General features: G+C 39.6%; 5 protein-coding genes across 5 annotated transcripts; 1 reads left to right on the top strand and 4 right to left on the bottom strand.

Annotated features, from left to right (window-relative positions):
- Nucleotides 1-625: 625 nt before the first annotated feature.
- On the bottom strand, nt 626-2,221 carry LOC124639643 (leucine-rich repeat extensin-like protein 1). The gene is made up of 2 exons (XM_047177082.1): nt 2,167-2,221; nt 626-1,446 (listed from the first exon to the last, which is right to left on the bottom strand). Exons 1-2 carry the CDS (start codon nt 2,219-2,221, stop codon nt 626-628), a joined length of 876 nt encoding a protein of 291 aa, XP_047033038.1.
- Nucleotides 2,222-3,067: 846 nt separating this feature from the next.
- Nucleotides 3,068-14,022, bottom strand: LOC124639599 (ionotropic receptor 75a-like). The gene is made up of 11 exons (XM_047177041.1): nt 13,941-14,022; nt 10,572-10,723; nt 10,183-10,336; nt 9,888-10,075; nt 9,615-9,751; nt 9,243-9,404; nt 8,850-9,040; nt 8,510-8,724; nt 8,173-8,376; nt 8,012-8,023; nt 3,068-3,409 (listed from the first exon to the last, which is right to left on the bottom strand). The coding sequence occupies exons 1-11, from the start codon at nt 14,020-14,022 to the stop codon at nt 3,068-3,070; spliced, it is 1,839 nt and encodes a 612-aa protein (XP_047032997.1).
- Nucleotides 6,748-8,002, bottom strand: LOC124639600. Its single transcript, XM_047177042.1, has one exon. It carries the CDS (start codon nt 7,667-7,669, stop codon nt 6,842-6,844), a length of 828 nt encoding a protein of 275 aa, XP_047032998.1. The 5' UTR covers nt 7,670-8,002; the 3' UTR covers nt 6,748-6,841.
- Nucleotides 14,023-14,539: 517 nt separating the features above from the next.
- On the bottom strand, nt 14,540-15,625 carry LOC124639280 (leucine-rich repeat extensin-like protein 3). The gene is made up of 4 exons (XM_047176546.1): nt 15,533-15,625; nt 15,391-15,440; nt 15,282-15,316; nt 14,540-15,198 (listed from the first exon to the last, which is right to left on the bottom strand). Exons 1-4 carry the CDS (start codon nt 15,623-15,625, stop codon nt 14,540-14,542), a joined length of 837 nt encoding a protein of 278 aa, XP_047032502.1.
- Nucleotides 15,626-17,828: 2,203 nt separating this feature from the next.
- On the top strand, nt 17,829-19,676 carry LOC124639903. Its single transcript, XM_047177419.1, has 2 exons — nt 17,829-17,891; nt 19,212-19,676. Exons 1-2 carry the CDS (start codon nt 17,829-17,831, stop codon nt 19,674-19,676), a joined length of 528 nt encoding a protein of 175 aa, XP_047033375.1.
- The last annotated feature ends 1,747 nt before the right edge of the window (nt 19,677-21,423 follow it).

Below are 21,423 nucleotides of genomic sequence, written 5' to 3'. Positions count from 1 at the left end.
CTGTTTTATTTGCTTCCTCTTTTGAAGTGATTAATATACTGTTACATGCATATTAGTATTTTAAAATATTTTTGAAAAAACATACTATAACTCATAACTCCTTTTCTTTTGCTGTGATTGCATTAATGCACAGCATTATACAATTGAGCCCATAAACGTAGAAAATTAAATGAATGAAAGATTCTATTTATTTTATTTACTCGCACGCATCTGTGATATTAGTAGCCTAAGAATTGGAGTTATTTATGTATAAAAATACGTATAAATCCACATTGGTTCTCTTCGTTTGTCTAAATTAGCATAAATTCCCATTTCAATGTGGTGATTTAATTAACATTGCAATAAATACCCAAAGGTCACAGATCAAGCAGGTAATTCGATGCATTGTTACTGTCAGCACTTGCTGCATAAAAACATTGACATTGATACATTATGGGGCACTTAATTAATACCTATTATAAACAACAGCGAGTAATAATTATGTAGAAGAAGAAATAAAATACAAAGGTTATAAATAAATCGCAAACTTTATTAAATAATAAATTAGGGTCACCTAATGATATCTAGACACTGTTTATTATTGTTAATGACTACAATTTTATTTACAACTGATATCTTAATTTGATTATCCATATCGAGGTTGGTCGTATCGTTTAGCGTAATGAGTAGAGAAAGCTGGAGTGGCTGGTCTAGTTGAAGGGTATCCAGGTGGATACTGGGGTGCGTAAGGGGATGGGCTTTGTGGGTAAGGCAAAGGAGTTTGTGGGTAAGGGGATGGTATCTGTGGATACGGAGACGGTGGAGGTAAGCAAGGAGGTGGTGGCGGTGGGTAGGGAGATGGTGGCGGTGGGTAGGGAGATGGTGCCGTTGGGTAAGCAGTAGGAACCGGTGGGTAAGGCGTATGAGAGGGGTATGGAGTAGCTGGAGGATATCCTGGAGATGGTGGGTAACTAGCAACCGGTGGGTATGATGATACAGGCGGGTACACAGGAGCTGAAACGGGCGGAGGAGGAACTGATTTATATGGAGCCGGTTTTGGCTCAGTATGATAGTAATCCTGATGTGCTGGTGGATAAGGATGGGGATAAGGAACGCAAGGTGGAGAATAAGGAGGAGGGGCGTACTGCGGGTAAGGATACTCATAGCCATACGGCCAAGGCTGAGGAGCCGGCGAAGTAGTTGGCGCTGGTTGTTCCGGCGGTGTACTGGTATAATACGGGCTTGGAGCTACAGCGGGAGGTGCCGGCACAGCTGGGGAACTTGAAGATGGAGACGGTGGTGTATGTGACATGTATACCACCTGCCCTTGAGGGTATACATAGCTGTAGGTCGGGGGTTCGTATGTAGTTGTCGTTGGTATCACAGGTGGCTCGGTAGGTGGCTCTTCGGGTGCTTCATTGCTTGCTAAAGATGTCGTAGGCGGCTGCAGTTTTGATAGAAGAGGTGCTGAAAAAAAAATGTTGGATATTCATTATAGTAATTGTTACAAGAATCATTGAGCATTACTATAAGAATTTGTGGAAAGGGATAAAGTTAATGGCTAAACTACGCATAAACAAATAAACGTTTATTGTTCAAGCATTTGTGTCATAAAAACCATTGGAATAAATTCTGTGAATTAATTACTCATATTTCATTGGTTTATTAATTACTAAGTTCGAGCTATAATTAAGTATTTATTTACTGGCGGAGTGAACCTTTGATCAAAGCAATAATACATATTAATTAATTGCATTCCACAAAATGCGCTGTCAGCTTTCACTAAGCAGCTACTTTTATAACAATAATAAAGTCAGAATAAGGCTAGTAACTCACGTAGAAATTGTTTTTGACGTTAAACGTTTTCACAGAATTACTTGTACAACAAATTGGATTTGAAGAGTTTCTGCTTTTATTGATTGTTCGAATGTAAAATCGTTATCCTGCAAAACGAGGAGAATCTCTAGTTTAAACTGGTTGGACATTTCAAAACCAAGTTAAAGGATAGTTCCGTAAATACGCGTATATGTTATTGTCTTCAAAAATACGTCAAAAAAGAAATCATACAGATTTTTTTGTTGTTCTTGGGTACAGCCATAAGCTCCTTTATTACCTATAATGAGTAAGAATCGTATGTACCAGGCATTATATTGTACATTGAAACAGCAAGTAAGCAGAAATACTTACACGATGAGTAGAGCGCGCTAATCATTTGATTCATTCTGTCTGTCAGAGCCGCCATCTGTGATCATACATTTGTAGAAAAAAGATTACTTAATACATATAAATATTATCAGAATTTGTTTAGACTTTCACACTATCCATTTTGAACCACGTTTACGTCTACACGGGCAACAGTTAACTTTAGGAAGATTAAAAATGCTTTTTGTTAAATGAGAACTGTATTAAAGTATCTAGTACCTATGCTAAAAAAGTATGTCATTTTTTAACTCACCTGCGACTGCTGCAAAGTCTGACAATTGCTAGAAGTTGCATAACTTAGCCCTATCGACAACGCGCTTAACTTTATTATTAACCCCAGCATTTCTGCTGTTTAACCGAACTTTATTCTAGAACTTTCGACCAGCAGTCTCCAGCTGCCTTCTACATTACTTCGCACTGATACAAGACAATGATATTTAAATAGACTTTGTATTGTAATCGGATGGCAGACGTGATGATCTTCGCAGAAATATCTGATAGTCGATAAGGACTATTCTGATAAGTATGTTCTCGGAGCGTGAGGATAATGACTACAGATACGTTATTTGGAAATCGTATGGTTCTTGAGTAGTGGCCTGTTTTCGTGACACGGTCAATATTTTTTATGATTTCAACATCGCTCATTTTCTTTCGTAATCAACTTAAAACTTCTCACAGTTTCTATGTTAGCTTCATTTCACAACAAAATATAGGGAAGTATAGGGAAGCTTCTAGGGTGGCTGTGGAATGGTCAATGAAACACAAATTGTGATTCTTTGTGCTGTTATTCAAACTACATAAAATGTGTACACTACTTCTATACTACCATGGCTTTATACTACAATATAATAATATATTTTACACGAAATCAAGATGAACATACAATTTAAGCTAAATAATTGCAGACAACATCTGTGACTTCAGAACTATCATCATTATCTTGTAAAGCATGTTTTGCGTCCCCTTCTTGTAATTTCCTTCCTTTAGCCTTAGCATACATAATCTCAATTCCCAGTAGCACGACAGATAGAATGGCTCCAAGCATAGTCAAGGCGAGCAAGGGAGCAATGTCCCCTAGTTTCACCCTCTCAGCGAGAAGGGACGCTCGGCACGGTGGCTGAGGGATCCGTAAGCGATTGACCAGGCGTTTTCGTAAACCGGTCTCGTGTAGCCAACTCCCCGCTATGCGTAAGACTTCTGTCCACTGCCCGTGTTTGGTTGTAGTAACCTGTAGCAGCAATGCAGGTAAAGTTGATAAATAAAACAGCAATGATGGTGTAAAGTAGAAGAGTATAGTATATCGTATATTTTGTAAATACAGAACGAGCTTAAGTCTAAAATAACAGGGGCCGAAGTAGTGTTAACGCTCAAGCGAGAGCGTCGCGCGATTGTCCAATAAGAACGCTCTGATAAGACTCTGTGAGTACCTAAAAGAAACGAGACAGATGCGCGCGCGAGCGAGATAGCACGAACGTAAATATAACGCGTTCGGCGCGAGCGGTCTTCAATCCCATGTTGTGGGTGGTGTAGCGAAGCGTACCTCACAGTACCCCCCCCTTAGCGAAGCGTACGTTTGGCTTGCATACTCTGCCGGTCCTGGTGACGTAGGGTTGCTGTGAAGGTACAGGATCCACGATGCTCGGTGTACTCGTAGAACACGTAGTGTTTGGCGAATCATTTTCGTTGCAGATGTATGCCGGTTTCAGTCTATCCAGCGATACAACTGTCTCTCGATTCGGTAGCTGTATCTTGAAGAATTTTTCGTGTCTCTGTAGCACAGGATACGGTCCATCGTAGGGTGGTGTCAGCGGCGCTCGAACGGTATCGTTCCTCACAAAGACGTGTGTGCACGTACCGAGGTCCTTATGTATGAAGGGACTGGCTGATGTTCTCGCGGTAGTGCACGAAGGTGAGAGTGACGTCATCGTTTGTGTGAGGCAGCGTACGTAATCTTCGTCCGACATGTTAATTGTAGTAGTCGGCGCGAAGAAATCCGATGGCACACGTAGCGTAGAACCGTAGGTCATTAGCGCGGGACTTAGGTTGTTGTCTTCACGCAGCGCTGTTCGGAGGCCAAGTAGTACGGTGGGAAGTTCGTCACTCCAGTTGGTAGTTGCGCCTCTAGCCATTAACGCAGCTTTTAGCGTACGATGCCAGCGCTCTATTTGACCGTTTGACTGCGGATGGTATGCAGTTGTACGTATGCGTGTAATGCCGAGCTTCTTCATTAGCGCGCTGAACAACGACGATTCAAACTGCCTGCCTTGATCGGTTGATATACGTAGTGGGCAGCCGAATCTCGCAATCCAGTTTTCATACAGCGCTTTTGCGACGATCTCAGCTGTTATTTCGCGCACTGGTACAGCTTCTGGCCACTTTGTAAATCTGTCCATGATCGTAACACAATATCGATAATCGTAAGATAGTCGAAATGGGCCGACTATATCGATATGTATGTGTTCGAAGCGTTGAGATGGCGGGAAACTTCCTAGCGGCGTGACGACGTGACGATGTACTTTTGCTCGCTGACAGCCGACGCAGTTTCTTGTCCACGTTGTTACGTCTTTGTTCATGGATGACCAGAAGAACTTCGATGTCACTTGCTTCCTAGTCGCCTTGATACCAGAGTGGCAGAGATCATGTTGCGCTTTGAATGCAGCAAAACGATGTGCCGGTGGTAAGTATGGGCGAAGCGTGGACGTTGACATCTCGCACGTGATTGGTCGTTGCGTGCCAGGCAAAGTAACTGAGATGAATTTTAAATTCGGCTGCAGCTTCAATTGTTTCAGCTCATCGTCTTGATCTTGATCACGTGATAACTTGTCGTAGTCGATGTTTGACGGGCATTGTATTTCGTCAATACGAGATAAGGCGTCAGCGACTGAGTTTTCTTCTCCCTTTACGTACACGATGTTCTTGACGAATTGACTGATAAAGTGGAGTTGTCGCTCACGTCGCTGAGTGTCGCTGCTACTTTGCGGCCTTGAGAGCGCATAGGACAGCGGTTTGTGATCAGTGTAGACGGTGACGTCACAGCCTTCGATGAGTCTTCGAAAATGTTTCACAGCCGCGTAGATCGCTAGTAGTTCGCGATCATACGTGCTGTATCGTGATTGCGTAGCACTCAATGTTTTGGAAAAGAATGCTAGCGGTTTCCAGGCTGCGTTGTCACGTTGTTGTAGCACCGCTCCAATGCCGTGGTCAGAAGCGTCCGTCATGATGCAGAGTGGGGTGCCGGCGATAGGGTGCGATAGTGTTGCACATTCCAGTATGCTTTGGCGGCATTTTTGAAATGCTTGTTCGGCGGCCGGCGTCCACGTGATAGGCGTTTTGTCATTCTTTTTCCCATTGTGCAGATATTTGTTGAGTTCACTTTGCATGTCGGCTTGATTTGGTAAACAATCTCTGTAGAAGTTCAGCATGCCCAGGAAACGACGAAGCTCGATGATAGTTTTCGGTTGAGGATAACTGGATATGACTTTTATCCGTTCTTCGGTTGGTTTTATGCCGTCCGCTGTTACTTCATAGCCGAGAAAATTGATTTTCGCCTGTGCAAATTCACATTTGTTTACGTTGAGTGATACGCCGTATTTGTTCAAGCGGTCAAGAACTCGATGCAGTAATTCCTTGTGTTCTTGTTCGTTATCTGAGTACAACAAGATATCGTCGATGTATGAAAAACATCCCTCGATGCCGCGCAGAACCTCGTGCATGAATCGTTGGAAAGTTTGACTAGCGTTACGTAGGCCAAACGGCATGCAGGTGAATTCAAACAACCCGAAGGGTGTGATGATTGCCGTTTTCTGAGCGTCTTCTTTGTTTATTGGTATTTTGTAGTAGGCCATTTTCATGTCGAGTTTTGAAAAGATCTTCTTATTGTGTAGTTGATAGGTGAAGTCTTGTATGCGCGGAATCGGGTATTTATCTGGTAGCGTGACTGAATTTAGACGTCTGTAGTCGCCGCACACTCGTAGACTGCCATCTTTCTTCTTTACCACATGGAGTGGGCTGGCCCACGGGCTCTTGGAAGGTTGACATATGCCCATTTCCATCATGCGTTCGAATTCGTCCTTAGCCGCTTTGTATTTGTCGGGCGGCAGGGGGCGAGCACGGGCGAAGACAGGTTGTCCCGTAGTCTCGATGTGATGCACGACGTTGTGTTTAGCGGGCGTTTTCAAGGACATAGGTCGCAGTAGATCTGGATATTGCTTGAGTATGTCTTGATATGTTTGCTTGTTGCTAAGTACGTAAACGGCTTGTTGCATCGACGAGATTTCTACGGCGTTTATCGATAGTTGTGTCACCTTGTCGATTAGCTTCTTTTGATGCAAGTCGACGAGGAGTTTGAAGTGGCGAAGGAAGTCAGCTCCGAGTATCGATGTTTTGACATCTGCGACTACAAATGACCAGCGAAATCGTCTTCTGAGGCCTAGGTCGATTTGTAGATCTTTCTCGCCGTAGGTATTGATTGGTGAACTGTTCGCGGCGTATAGTTTGTATGATGTTGGCGAACATTTCTTCTTATGTATTGGGGTGGCGGCTAGGACGGAGATATCTGCACCGGTGTCAACGAGGAAACGGTGATTCGTGTTGCGATCGAAGACACATAGGCGGTTACTTGTCGTAGTTACACCGACGTCCGCCACGGTCGGTGCCTCTTCTAGTTTTCCGACTTCTTTTGATTTCGCCTAGCGCACGGTGACACGCAGCGTCTTGCCTGATCTCCAAATCGGTAGTGGTAGTAACATACTCGATTGGGATCGTGTTGATGCCTTGCAGTGGACTTTGATCTTGAGCGGGAACGCTGATAACGGCGATGGTTTGGTCTTCCACGGCTACGAAGTTCGGAGATCTCGAGTGTCAGATTCTCGAGTTGTTTTGAGAGAACTTGTATCTGCGCGGACATGATTTGCTGGTTTACTGCCGCAGAATCTGGTTGAGATGAAGAGACAGCTGCGATATTTGCCGACTCGGAATATTCCATCATCTTGTCTGCCATTGCCGCGAGCATATCGAGTGATGAATCTGTGTTCACAGACAGCACAACTCGCATTTGCGGCGGAAGGTGGTTCATCCACTCAATCTTGATGCCATCTTCGGTGATCATGTTGCCGCCGAGTTCGCGCATACGTCGTAGCAACTGAGACGGTTTTTGGTTGCCAAGTTCCAATCCGCTGATGAGGTTCTTAAAGTTTTTCACCTCGGACTGCTCGTACACGGAGAGAAGGCGTTGTTTGATGGCCTCGTACTTCTTAGTTTCTGGCGGCTTGATCACGATGTCTGTGACATGTTGAAGGTCGGTCGGTTGTAGTTGGCCCAGGACGTAACGATATTTGTTTTCGTCACTGGTCTTCTGCGGCTCGACGACGGCTTCGAATTGAATGAACCACATGCGAGGATATTCACGCCAGAAGGGAAGGAGACGCGACTGCACGGAGACGACAGCGAGTTCTGTAGGCTCGCTAACTTCTTGCTTGTGTTCCATCATTTTTCTCTCGGGGTCACCAAAATGTAGCAGCAATGCAGGTAAAGTTGATAAATAAAACAGCAATGATGGTGTAAAGTAGAAGAGTATAGTATATCGTATATTTTGTAAATACAGAACGAGCTTAAGTCTAAAATAACAGGGGCCGAAGTAGTGTTAACGCTCAAGCGAGAGCGTCGCGCGATTGTCCAATAAGAACGCTCTGATAAGACTCTGTGAGTACCTAAAAGAAACGAGACAGATGCGCGCGCGAGCGAGATAGCACGAACGTAAATATAACGCGTTCGGCGCGAGCGGTCTTCAATCCCATGTTGTGGGTGGTGTAGCGAAGCGTACCTCACAAACCCATGTTAATATCTGTAACAAAAGGATAAGAGATTAGACCTTCGATGCCCAGATTTAATATCTCATGTCCCATATCTTATTTATAGCATTTATTATAAAGCTAAACATGACCTAATGTGTAACTTTTACCAATTTAAATTAAAGCAGATGTCACAACTTACTTCAGGAATAGTATCAATGTGTTGAAGTTTGCAGATGTGGTCGTCGCTGAAGGTCTTGAAGTGCGGGTATATCTGGTTGTATTCGCTGTGAAAGGCGGTGTTACCCTGCTGGATCAGTTCAACGCCACGCTCCAACTCTTGGTAGAACTTTGAAGTCTTCTTTTTCTTTTTCAAGTATTCGAGGTCATCCCATGTGGTTTCTACCTGCAAGGTACATATTGCCTTAGCTTTCGATAATAGTATATTCGATAGACTTATTAAGAATACTTACATAAAATAAAACATGAGCTGATGATATTTTTTTAGTTAATTCAGCACAAAGGCGAATGAAACTCACATCAAAGAACAAATAACGCATATAATCGTAGTCTTCCGAGGCGATGGCATATTTGGAGTCTCCGAGGGCCTTCAGAGTCTCGGGGCCACCACGGCCGGTGCTCATGAGGGCTGACACTATGGCCGACGTGTAATAGGCGTGCACCAGCATTGCGCTTATTGACAGCACCGTGAAAGCCCAGCGGCCTGATGCACCCTCGGGCACGGCGCTAGCATCTGATGGGAATAGACTTAGGTGAGATGAAGTCGTTTTGAAAACACGGACGCATAGAAAAGAAAAAGATGATATCGAAATATGTAACAAGATACTGTATATTGGTTTCGACATTGCATGATTGTACCTTGCTGCAGCCACGTAGTGAGTACAGTATACAATGCGCCCTCTTTCTCCTTGGGTGTTTTAGCAGTGATCCACTCCACCATAGCGAGGATGGCCATTATGCCTAGACAAGACCACCAGACTCCAGGGGAAAATGGCTCCAAGTACATGTTGCTGCTACTCTCCCGCTCCGCTAAGTACGTAAAACCAACCCTGTGGACATTGAATAAGTTGGTTAGGAAGAATGAAAACGGATAACCCAGAACAATTTATTTCATAAGGCAAGTTTCGGTGACAATAGCGTTAATACTTGAGTTTTTATTTGAATTAAAAATGTGATGTTCATTATACACATATCCTTCTCCCTTGTATGATTAAAGCAAGAATATTACTAGAAATATAACTTTATTATTACCTGAAAGGCCAAAGTGGCGTTACGTAGTCAAGTTTAAAAGATCTATCCAAGAGAAGTCTCAAAACTCCGCCCGAGAGGTCCGCCTGACCATTTGACACCATCAAGAACATACTGTTGTTGTTTACCACGGTTGCCCATAGTTCGTTCTCTATTAGGACATCTCTGAAACATGAGAAGTTATGTCACTTTATGAAACAAACGAAGGTGGCCTGACCAATAGTGGTTGATGGTATTTCTCTTTGAGAGTCGGAGCTTCGTATGCGGCAGCAACGTGAAGTGACAGACTTCACTCTCCTTAATGAGCATTCTGTTTGAAGGTGATTTGGTGGGTACCAATTATTGTATTAAATAAAATCACATATGTACACTTACTGAGCATTAACCGCTTCAGTGAGAAGCATAGATGCACTGTGTGCGCTGCGGATACCAGGGTCCTGGTCTAACATAGACTCATCTTTCAAGTAGTCTACGAAGGTACCGTCGTATTTATCACTGGAATAGTGGCCAACCTGGGACAGTAAATCAAACTATGTATGAGTCATTTCATTTTCTCGAACATGAAAATTTTATTCAGTATCTTGTAACTACGCAACTATGTATAAAAAAATATACTTGAACATAATGAAAATGCATAATTTAACGCACAGGAGTTGCAATTCTCAGAGGATATTTCTGCAAGTCCAATCTTCGTAGTATCTTCTCTCGATCATGCGTTACGACAAAACCGGACTCTTTGGTCCAGTGAGCCCAGTAATGTAAGGATATTCCTTCTCTGGGATGGACGTATACGTCGTAAAAGTAGATCGGTGAACTTGGGGGCTCTGGTAATAAAGCTAGAAAGATAGTCAAAATCAGGAGTATTTTTTTCTTTACGTATTTTTGTAGAACAATTCTGATACACAACTAACCTACGTCATTATCAAGAACTAGTACTACTGACCCAGGTTTGTAGATTTCTTGGTCTCGTAACTGATGTTACGACTCCACTTGAGGAGTGTGATATCGGAGTCGTATCGTATGTCTCTCAACGCCTCAGGAACATGGTCACCAAGTAGCAGCCACTTGTACTTCATCGTGAAATGTACGCGTTTTACCTGGAGTTCATTTTCTATATAATGTTAGGATTTTTTAAAAGATTTTTAGAAAGTAGTTTGTTTATTAAGGATAATAATTATAGTCTTTGTTAAAGAACTCAAATTAATATTCCGTTGAAATAGGTTTGATGTCGTCCTATCTAATATTTGTTAATTATTCTATAGCCATCCGTAGGTAACCAATATTTTTATTTTCTTGCCTAATCTCATAGTAAAGTTTCAACTTGATCTCAACCTTTTTAAAGAAGGACAGGTTGTCATCTTCACGGACCATGTACAGAACCCCCTGTAAATACTGAGGATGTATTTTGTCAAGAATAGCTGGCTCGCAGGAAAAGGTAGCGCTCATACCGTACTGAGAAAGCTGACGGGTGAATTTTAGTTGTTCTGAAACAATTTATGATTGACTATAAATAGTGGAAACGTATCAATATTTAAAAAGTATGATTAAAGCAGGTTCCTCATCCTCAATTTTGACCTAACGAGGTTGACTTAGCACACCAGTGCCCAAAGCGTCAAAAAATTGAGATATAAAAACACATCTAGACACACGGCAGTGTGTCCGCCAAGTTCGAGCAAAAAAAAGCGACACACCGGCCGTGGGTTATATTACACGAACCATTTCGGGCCAAATTCTACCCCCCTATAAGTCAAAATCTATTTTATTTACGCATATCAAATTTCTAGTATCTGTTGAGACCCCCTCACTTATCTAAAATACAAAATTTCATTAATATATCTTTTGTAGGTCTTGAGATATTGACGTCAGAAAATCGCTATTTTTACTATACACTCACTGACTGACTGACTCACTCATCAAAAACCTAGACCACTTCCAATGGTCGTATTGACTTGAAATTTGGCATGGAGGTAGGTCTTTATGTCAAGGTAAAGGAAAAAATCTGAAAATGGCCAAGAGTGAGTCAGTTTCAAAATAATGAAGGTGTTTTATACCCGGTGTACATTTATACCCCTAAGGAACTAAAACGAACTAAAATCTATATTTATATAATATATCTTCGAATGGTCGTACCGATCTGAAATTTGTTACAAAGGTTTGTATTTAGTGAAAGTAAAGTAAAAATCTGAAAACGGCTAAGTGTGAGTCACTTTCGAAAAGAACGAATGTGTAACTTTGATCCACGAACATAATATATGATAACATGTCATGTCAGTCAGTTGGTAAATCTATTCCATTTAGTTAATCTAGTTCATTTCTTTGTAAGAAGCATAGTGCATATTCAAAAATCTGAAAGATAGTATAAATGAGACATTTCCTTAACTAACTTAATCATAAGAAAAAAAAAAAATAAACAACCTTACAAAAATAAATGAAATCCCACCCAAAACAAAAATGTGAAAGGTTGCCAAGTTCGATAATATGGGAATGCTTCGCCTACAAAAGAAGTGAGATCTGAATAAGTACCAAGTTCCATATAAATACCTCAATTAAAAATAGTTACTTTTTAATGATGTTACTTAAATTGGCAAGTTTTAATAGAAAATTATATACTTGATTCATTGCGTTTAGTAGGTTTATAACAAGGTGTGTGAAAACTTGCCAAGAACCATCATTAAAAAGTAACTATTTTTAATTGTAAAAGGTATTTGTATGGAACTTGGTACTTATTCAGATCTCACTTCTTTTGTAGGCGAAGCATTCCCATATTATCGAACTTGGCAACCTTTCACATTTTTGTTTTGGGTGGGATATCTTTTACATGAACTAGGTACCTATTTAAAATAGTTTTTAAAATATTTTTTCTTAAAAGTAGCAACTATATTAAGGTTATATTAACTGGTCACTTAGAATAAGTGACCAGTTTGTAAAAAAAAAAACAAAATTGTAGCTGGTGTACACAAACTTTTTGGAAAAGTATCTGACGGCGCTTCGATAAATCGTGGAGGTTCTCCAAAGAGTGTTAGGTGCAATGGGAATAGTCCAAGGAGGTTTATTGTAGGCTCATTGTACCTCTCGCTCTTGACACAACACTGAGCACTGGCAGCCTAGAAAAGTAATGTCAGCCGTTCCTTTTGTTTCTTATGACAGTCAGATTGGTTCGGGCTTTGCGAATGGTGGTCACGTGATCTGTGGCGTGTCGATGGAGTTCTGTATTTCCTATTTTACATGAATATTGAGAATTATTGGATGTTAAGCTTCGAAGTGTGATTAAAGCGCTGATTGTATTGTAACAGTGAATTTTATTCTCCTCGCCCGATATACTCACGCCTACCATGATGATTCTATGACGAAACTGTAACACATTTCTAGTTCCTAACTCCTGATGTGGGGCTACTCCCTACATATCTATTGATATACTTCGGCCGTTCAGAGAATGCGTTCCTGACACCTATCAGTTAGTCACGACTAGTGATGGGCACAACATAACACTGAGTTCGTTACCGTTCCTTCAAAATGAACCGCCGCATTATTTTAAGATTATTTTCGTTTTAAATTGGCGGAATCATTTGTTTTATATTTTAGTTATTTAAGTGGAAACCAAAAAAAGGTAATATTCATATAATAAAATTGTTTTATTTATTCTTTGTTACAAGTACATTGAATTGAATGTGCGAACAGAATATTAATCAGACTCCGATTTGCTTGAGGAGGTGGTGTCTTCATCATCATCTTCGCCTACATGTATAATTATATTATTATCAATAACAGAATCAATCCTGATATCTCGGTCTAACAAAAGCCGGGTAATCAAATAAAAACAGATCGAAAACACTTGAAAAACGTGGTCTATGCGCACGAAACGACAACGGACGACTGTTTTAGCGTCACAAAATGGCGGCCCATAACGCCATTTGGGGTTACCATTTTTAATCTAAGTATAAAAATGCGGTTTGGTCATAGTTTTATTTTTATATTTCATAAACGTTATAATTAAGTCTTATAGTCCATTATTTTCCAATTCTTAAAAAGAAAATCAAAACGTATTATTTTATATTATAACTGTATAAGAACAGATTACGATACTTGCCTGTTATTTTTAGCACAGCACTACAAAATATAAACCGCTGACATAACCTTGTAATAGCGCAGTATAGATTTAGAAAAATATTGTTTACCAAGTTATTTGACACTCAGTTTGGCACAAAATTATAACATTCATTGATTATTGATATAATAATGTTGTTTTAATGCTCCTCAATTGTTAAAACGGTAAACAACCAGCAAAAATATTTTTATCGTAACTGCAACGCCATTGCAAAGTTACGTCGTCAGTTCAATCGCGACGTGTCAGGAACGCATTCTCTGAATGGCCGAACTATAGTTTATTGTTTTGTATTGAAGTGTTTTATTGTTTGTTGTTATTGGTGACGGTAATAAATATTTTTTTATATCCCGGATGTTGTATTACTTATTTTGTCGCTAGAAAATACAAAATTTTATTTATTTATTTATTGGTTTACCAACAATTGAATACCCTAGCATAGACATAAAAAACAATCAGAACATATAAACAATAGTGCACAACCAGTTACAGGTAAACTCAGCATTCATATTTATGGTAGTTGTACGTATGCAAATTACAATAATATTCCAAAAATAAGTAAAATTATTTATACCCAAAAATTAATTTAATATCATTACCTATGGCTGGCCAACATGCCAGTACAATAATACTACTCACAACTTTATGCTTGAAAAATTCTACAACTGCCTGAGCCAACATGTTGTCAACCCAGTTTATTTGTTGGACTAACAAATCTTACCCCTGTATTTGCGCAATTTATGTAGAATTCAAATATTTTCCAAAGGTAAACTGTACACTCAAGAACATAATTCATATTTTATTGTGTATCTAAAATTATACTATTCATTCGTGTTTAGATGTGTGCCTTTTTTTAATATTAATGGAAAGTGAACCGCATTACATCAAGCCTATTTACGCTAGTCATTTTCGAAAACAAATTAATATGATATTTATATACTTTGAAATGAATATGAATTTACTTTACCAATGCTATAGGAAGAATAAATTATGTCTGTTTGTTTATCGCATCGCCTGTACTGCTTGCATACGAAATGCAATGATTTGGGCGTATACTCGCGAAATCACAGGGTTCTGGCAAATAGCTACGCTGTAACGACCACCTTTGTGAGTCACTGAATAAAACAAGTTTTGTTTGAGCCGGTATATTTATTTATATGTGGAATAAATAAAAAATAACTATACTATCTAAGGTACATTAATAATATTTGTATGAACACGGACATGGTGGAGGAGGCAGCTCTAATGGCTTAGGCTCCAGTGTAATAGGTACCGGGGGAGCCACCATGTAGGCTGTCATAGGGAATCCGGGAGGAGGCGGTGGAGCGCAGCACGGCGGCGGTGGAGGGGGGCAGACAGGTGCGGGGGGCGGGGGTGGCACCAGAGATATAACCAGGGGAGCTGAAGCCGGGGGAGCTGCAGGTGGCAGGCACAGCTGCGCTGGTGGGGGAGGGGCGGGGAGGTACACTGGTGCAGGAGGCGGTGGAGGCAGCATCAGTGATGGTGGTGGAGCCGGCAGCATGTACGGAGGTGGCGGCGCTGCTAGAACCATTGGGGGAGGCGCTGGCAGGCATAGAGGAGCCGGTGGAGGAGGTGCTGGCAATACACAGGGCGCGGGAGGTGGTGGTGCAGGCAGGCAGACAGGTGCAGGCGCCGGCGCGGGTAGATACAAAGGTGCCGGAGGGGGAGCCGGGAGTACGAGCGGCGGGGCGGGGGGAGGGGCCAGCAGGATCGGCGGCAGCGCCGGAGCGCAGGGTGGCAGGGCTGGCGCGCACGGCGGTGGAGCGGCCGGCATCAGCATTATTGTAGGAGGCGGTGGAGGTGGCAGCTCCTTACAACATGGCTTCTTATCCTTATCTGTAATTAAAAAATTAAGTTAGTAAAAGAAAACATGTCTATTTGAGCTCTTATTTTCATTGGACTGATGACGAATTGCTTACCAAGCAACTTGGCAGTAAGAAGAGGCTTCAGCAACCTGTAAAATTACATTTCAGTTTTAGATTATGAACATTATGCGACAAGATTCTAAATATCTGGTGGGGAACTTACGAAGCCAGCACTGCTTTCTTACACTCTTTCATTTCCTTCAACGCTTCCAGCTGTAAGAAAATTAGAATTACAGTTAAAGTTAGTGATTTTACATCTCACAATCATACAACTAGGTAGTAGGTGTGGCAAAATAAAAGCATACCAAGCATAGTCCTTTCTCGTCACACGCCATGACATAACACGAGGAGATCAGCAGGATCCCTATGGAGGACCAAAACACCTTCTGACCCCCCATGTTCACAGTTCACAGACCAATCGTTCACAAATTGTGCTTCCGAAAATTTCATTCTATTCGTATTTAAACAGATGCTTTTGACATCCAATTGTCTTACGTGATTATCGTAGTATGTTTTATCTAGAATTTAACGTAATTAGTAAGATTGTTGGGAAAAGTTTAGGAATATATGAAACCTTTGTACTGATAAGATCAAACGTGTTGATAAAAAGCTATGAGTCCGTTGTCCTTATCTTCACAATTGATATAAACGAAGTATTGATCAATTGAATATGTAATTATTACGTTGTTGCTGACTAAAAATAAGTTTTATGCAATCTTAATATGTAACTGTTATAGGTACAAACTTTGATAGCTTTAATTAAATAGTGATGACAATGGTAACCCTATTATTTGTTTGTAATTCAATTAATAGAGTTAGTAAAAACTATGTCAGATAGAATAATTCGTGTAGGCACGGGCTAGTGAATTGTTATTTGTCCGTGCATGCAGGTAATATTTTTTGCGAAAAATCGTAATGGTCCTAAATGGATGCAAAATAGACACTGTTAATAAAATGACGTTAAGCGATGCTTTTAGAGCCATATAATATAAATACTACTAGTTGCACTCATTTGCAAACTCAAATGAGTAATATACTGAAAGCAGAAAAGGTTATAAGTAAGTTGTTAAGTAAACCACAAAACGAAGAGCATATTGTCTTTGTAATTTTTGATCAAAGCTATGGGGCCCAATGAAAGAAGTCATAGCTCAGTAACATCCACAAGGGGACATTGATGAGGACTCAACTATATGTAGAGGAAGTGAAGCATATTTGGAATACCAGTTTGTTTTTTGAAAATAAATTGAAGGAGAAACGGGATAGCTCAATAAAAAATACATTAAATTATTGTCAAAATATTAAACTTTAATAATGAGAACAATCAAATATAAAAAATACCAGATATATTATCAAAATGCCTATCAAACTAAAAATACTCCAAAAACGTGATTTGACTTAGGGTGCAGATAATTTGGAATATAGTATTCCAAATTATATTCATTTTTTTTTCTTTGAAAATTGCTAACACTTTTTCTTAGAAACTAATAGAATTCTAAATGTTTTATAGTCATTGGCTCTTTACAAAAAAAGAAACTTTTACAAAAAAATAAAACCGACTCCCAAAAAACTGAAAAGCAAAAAAAAACACGGTATTCCAAATTAACAACACGCCAACTTAACTTAAAGTTGCATGTCAAATTTTTAATTCTAGAAATATTCACAAAATCATAGTAATATCTTAAACTAACAAGGTCACTCCGCAATTAAAATAATTACAATAAAGATTTAGAGTATTACAGCAAATGATTACCACTGATTGCATTCTTACCGAAAAAGTTTTCAAATCAGGCTTCTCGTTCGCTGGGGGCTGGTAGCCGAAATGTCAAGATAGCGTCCTGTTTTTAATGCTGTATGGCTTTGTGTATCGTTTGACGTTATGTTTACGGCATAAAAACTCAGATGGCGTTTATATATATTTAGATATCGAAGTATTCCAAGTTACCTGCAGTATTCCAAATATGCTGCAGTTCCTCTACAGCAAGTACAACGGTTAATCAGTGGATTAGGTCATTAATATAGTGAGACGCCTTTGTGGGTTAGATTTAGCCCTTACTGTTATTTGCAGTTTATTTTATTATTAACATTTCATTTGAAAAGCTTGACAAACAATATTTCCATTGGATATTTTGTGTTGAACGGTATTATGGTCTATGAAGATCGTCCATATATAATGCTGGTAGTGAGGTCGATGCTAATTCCTGCACTTGTTTAGATAGTAGAGGTAGATGATGATTATCTAGATAGATGCTGGCGCTGACTGGGTTCAGCATGTATATAGTAACATTGCAAACCATTGTATTCAGAACTTAAAGTATAACAGTTTTACAAGAATTATGGTTTATATCTAAAATACAATGTAAGCTCCTAAGTGTTACGATATCCGGTGATATGATAGTGTAAGAGAAATTCCAATTTACGCACTATTATTTTTGTTATGTATTGTTGATTATTGTTTGTCAACACAATTGACAATATGAGACGTGATTAATCTAATCGAAGATTGTGATATATCCGGACAATGATGCTTTCTGAGCAGTTGTCTTTATATACGGCGATGCCATAATATCCACGCGGCTTTAGCAAGACAGCTATCTAACAAACATGACAGAAATCAAAGTGAACAGTGGGAGAAAAATAGTGGTTTTTCTTATTTTAGTGATATGCGTGAGTATTAAGTTTTTGTTTAGAACTAGTTTTGTTTTTCTTAAATTAAGAAAAGTGTTTTTTAATTTAAAATGACACTCAGATTGAGAATTCACAATGGCCTATTTACATATTCCTAAAAGTCTTCCTAAAGCTCTTAAATAATTTGCTGCAGAGAAGAATCTATATTAGGTGCATAAACGATTCCTGGTTTGGTTATAAATTATAAGCAGTAGGCTTATTTCTATTTTCAGTTAAAGCTCTGCTTTCCAGATATAAACTTTAAGTGCGTCGTTGCTAATATTATGTTAGTAATTAATTAAATTACATATTTGTTACATTTATTAAATGTCTGCGTCAGGACCCCTGTCACAACTCTCCGATCCTCTCGAAATACATATAGAGAGTTGCTTCCTAATTGCTACCAGCTACCATTAGTTGCTACCAATTGCTACCCTCGTGGTTTTGAAGATATTCAGAATCTAAAGGTGACAGCCATTCTGATATCAGGATGGCTGTCACTTTTCCCAGTGTGAAGAAACGGCGCAAAAGTATTGTGTTTTTTTTTTCCACCCAGAGTTGCTACCTAATTGCTACCCTCCAGAATTAAATTTTGGACCACATCGATTTCGTGGATAAAAACATATCTAAAAAATTAGTTTTAGCGCCTATCAAAAATGAATTAGCAAGTTTACAGTTCAATACAAAGCGGTACTTTTGAATTAGGCGCTATCTATAGTCTACCTGTCATATCAACTTAAGTATGCCAAATTGCTAATTTATTTTGACGCAAAGACTCATTTTTTATATCTTTTTATACACGCAATCGATGTGGTCCAAAATTTTATTTTGGAGGGTAGCAATTAGGTAACAACTCTGGGTGAAAAAAAAAATACAATACTTTTGCGCCGTTTCTTCACACGCCTGATATCAGAATGGCTGTCACCTTTGGATGCTGAATATCTTCAAAACCTCGAGGGTAGCAATTGGTAGCAACTAATGGTAGCTGGTAGCAATTAGGTAGCAACTCTCTATATGTATTTCGAGAGGATCGGAGAGATGTGACAGGTGTCCTGACGCAGACTATTAAAATATAAGTTTCATATTTTATTCATTTATTCAAAAATGAAACACCAATTTTGGTGTCCACTGGTGTCGGCAACATTGTCCAAACTCCCGGTAACCGGGGCCTAAGAGAAACCTACTCACTATATGCGCCGTTTTGAAGAGTAACTACCGCCTTCTGAATCAAGTCCCTTGACTAATCTAAGCCACCGAACGATAGCACATTCATATTAATTTTTGGTAACTAGATTATGATTCTATCTTAAATGTTTGCAGATATCTTCATGCTGCAGTATACAATTTAGAATGAAGGACAAACGTCTGAACCGCAAGGTTATCAAGAAGTATTCACAAAACTCACCAGTAATCTTTAACATCAAGGCGGACAAAGCCGAGTCATTTAAGAAGTTACCAGCCAAACCTCCGCCAGTGAAACGGTCTATACCAAAGTTGGTACCACTGAATAGGTTGCCTAGATCTATATTTACTGTGCCGAAACTGCCTCTGGTACCATTCTTTCTGCCTTTAATCCCTAGAACACCCCTCCTTCCACTGTTTCCTAATTGGGTGCCGCCTCCAACTGCGCCTACATCGCCCATACTCCCGCCTGTATCCAGGCTGAGCCGCCTACTCGGCTGGGAGAAACACGACAAGATAATTGATAAACTTTGGGAGCTCAGGCATAATAAGGGTATGACGACAGCCGAGCACCTTAGATATAAGAAATTCTTGTTCAAATAGATTCAATGCTTGACATAATATGTAGATGTATTGACAGATTTTATCTTGGTTAATGGTTTTTTATGTTTTCTAATAAAAAATATTTTTACAGCTTTAAAAAGTTTTTCTCATACTATTAAATAACCTTTCTGGTAGAATTGTACCGCAATTCATCGTTTTGCAATATAAGTATCAATATTAGCAAGGACATCACAAGGGTACAGAAAAAAAAAACTAAATAAAGAACAATAAAAAAAAAACTTTCATCCAAACTTACAAAATAAATAACAATAACATTTATTAATAGGTTCTACTTGAGCTGGCTTTTCTTAGAGTTGGCGACGAGCACGTTGAGTCCTCTGACGAACATATCCTTGACTTTAGAGAGGTAGCTGATGAGCGGGTAGGCGAAGGGCCGGTCTTCTGCGCGGCATGAGAAGCATGGCTCCGGCAGACGAGGTCGCACCAGTGAGTTCTTTAGCAGCAGACTGCTCTGCAAGACCAAAATATAATCATTAATGTTACTATAGCATCTTGGTGAATTGTTGGTCAGGAGGTCTTTTCGGGAGAAATTCGAAAATAGAAGAGATAAATTGCATAAAAATAATTTTAAGTAAAGTCTTGTCTGAAATAGTGTTCACCATGTTTTGTAGTGTAGTTTGTTTATAGAACGTGCCTATTTGCACGACTTTAGCGTCATATTACGACATACCCTGGCATTCGATAGATAATTTTATATTCAAATAGTCTCATTCACGCATTAGAGTAGATAAGGAAAAAATATAGAAAAAATAAATTTTATTTTTGGCTTCAGTTGAAAATTATAGCAAACAAAGCTACTGTTTCAAAACAGGTAAGTATTTTCATGCAAAAAAAGTTGTAGGAAATGAGAAGTCTAATAAAAAATAACGATAGTAAATAAAAAGATATCGAACCTCCACAACAGTAAGAGCAGTCACAGCGATCACCGTCCACATGAGAAATCTTTCTAACTTCATTTTCGTAGTAGAACTTAGCAGCTAAGTACAACACTATGCTGAAGGCATAAGAACTGCCGTAGAACCACTGCATACTGCTGCCTTATACACGGCCTATCTTCTGACACCAAGCGAATCTGTGAATGGACACGTAAGCCTGATAAGATCTGACTGACATCTCGCTTCATTGTGATTATCCGTCCAGTGGCCTTGTTAAAAACGGAACTTAAATGTAATGTAGGTTGACCAACGTTTTGAGGTGTAGTGGATTTTTCTTTTGAAACTTACACGTGTTCCATATTGTAGGTGTGAATTGGTTACGCCTGCTCTTTTCAGACGCGCTTGGTGACTGGTTGCAGAAAAGACTAGTTTCGAAACATTACAGATACTTTTGTAAGTAAGCCATGATTTATTGTCTTATTTGAGTTGGGGAACAAATATAATGACCACCATAAAATGCATTGATACCCTTAGTTTTGTAACCAGAAATATCTACTGAACACCAGAAAAATAAAGTCTTAAAATGTAATAGTACCAGCTATTTTAGTCACGACTTCACTTTAAATTGTATTCGACCACCAAATTTAGTAAATGATCACCAACTCTTGACGACCAAATTAATGTATTATTTTTGCCTAAATAAGTCACTGTGATTGCCATAAAATGAAGGCTTATTACCAAATAAAGTATTATGATGCCATATTAAGTTATGTGTCCGGCTTGCAATGCATGCGTGAGTGTCATTATGACGAGTGACAGGGGAAAATGGAAGAAAATGACATATTGCGCCG

This window comes from Helicoverpa zea, chromosome 19 (genome assembly GCF_022581195.2).
Source record: "Helicoverpa zea isolate HzStark_Cry1AcR chromosome 19, ilHelZeax1.1, whole genome shotgun sequence".
Classification (NCBI taxonomy): Eukaryota; Metazoa; Arthropoda; class Insecta; order Lepidoptera; family Noctuidae; genus Helicoverpa; species Helicoverpa zea.
The sequence above is the reverse complement of the archived record's forward strand: the minus strand, read 5'-3'. Positions and strand labels throughout refer to the sequence as shown.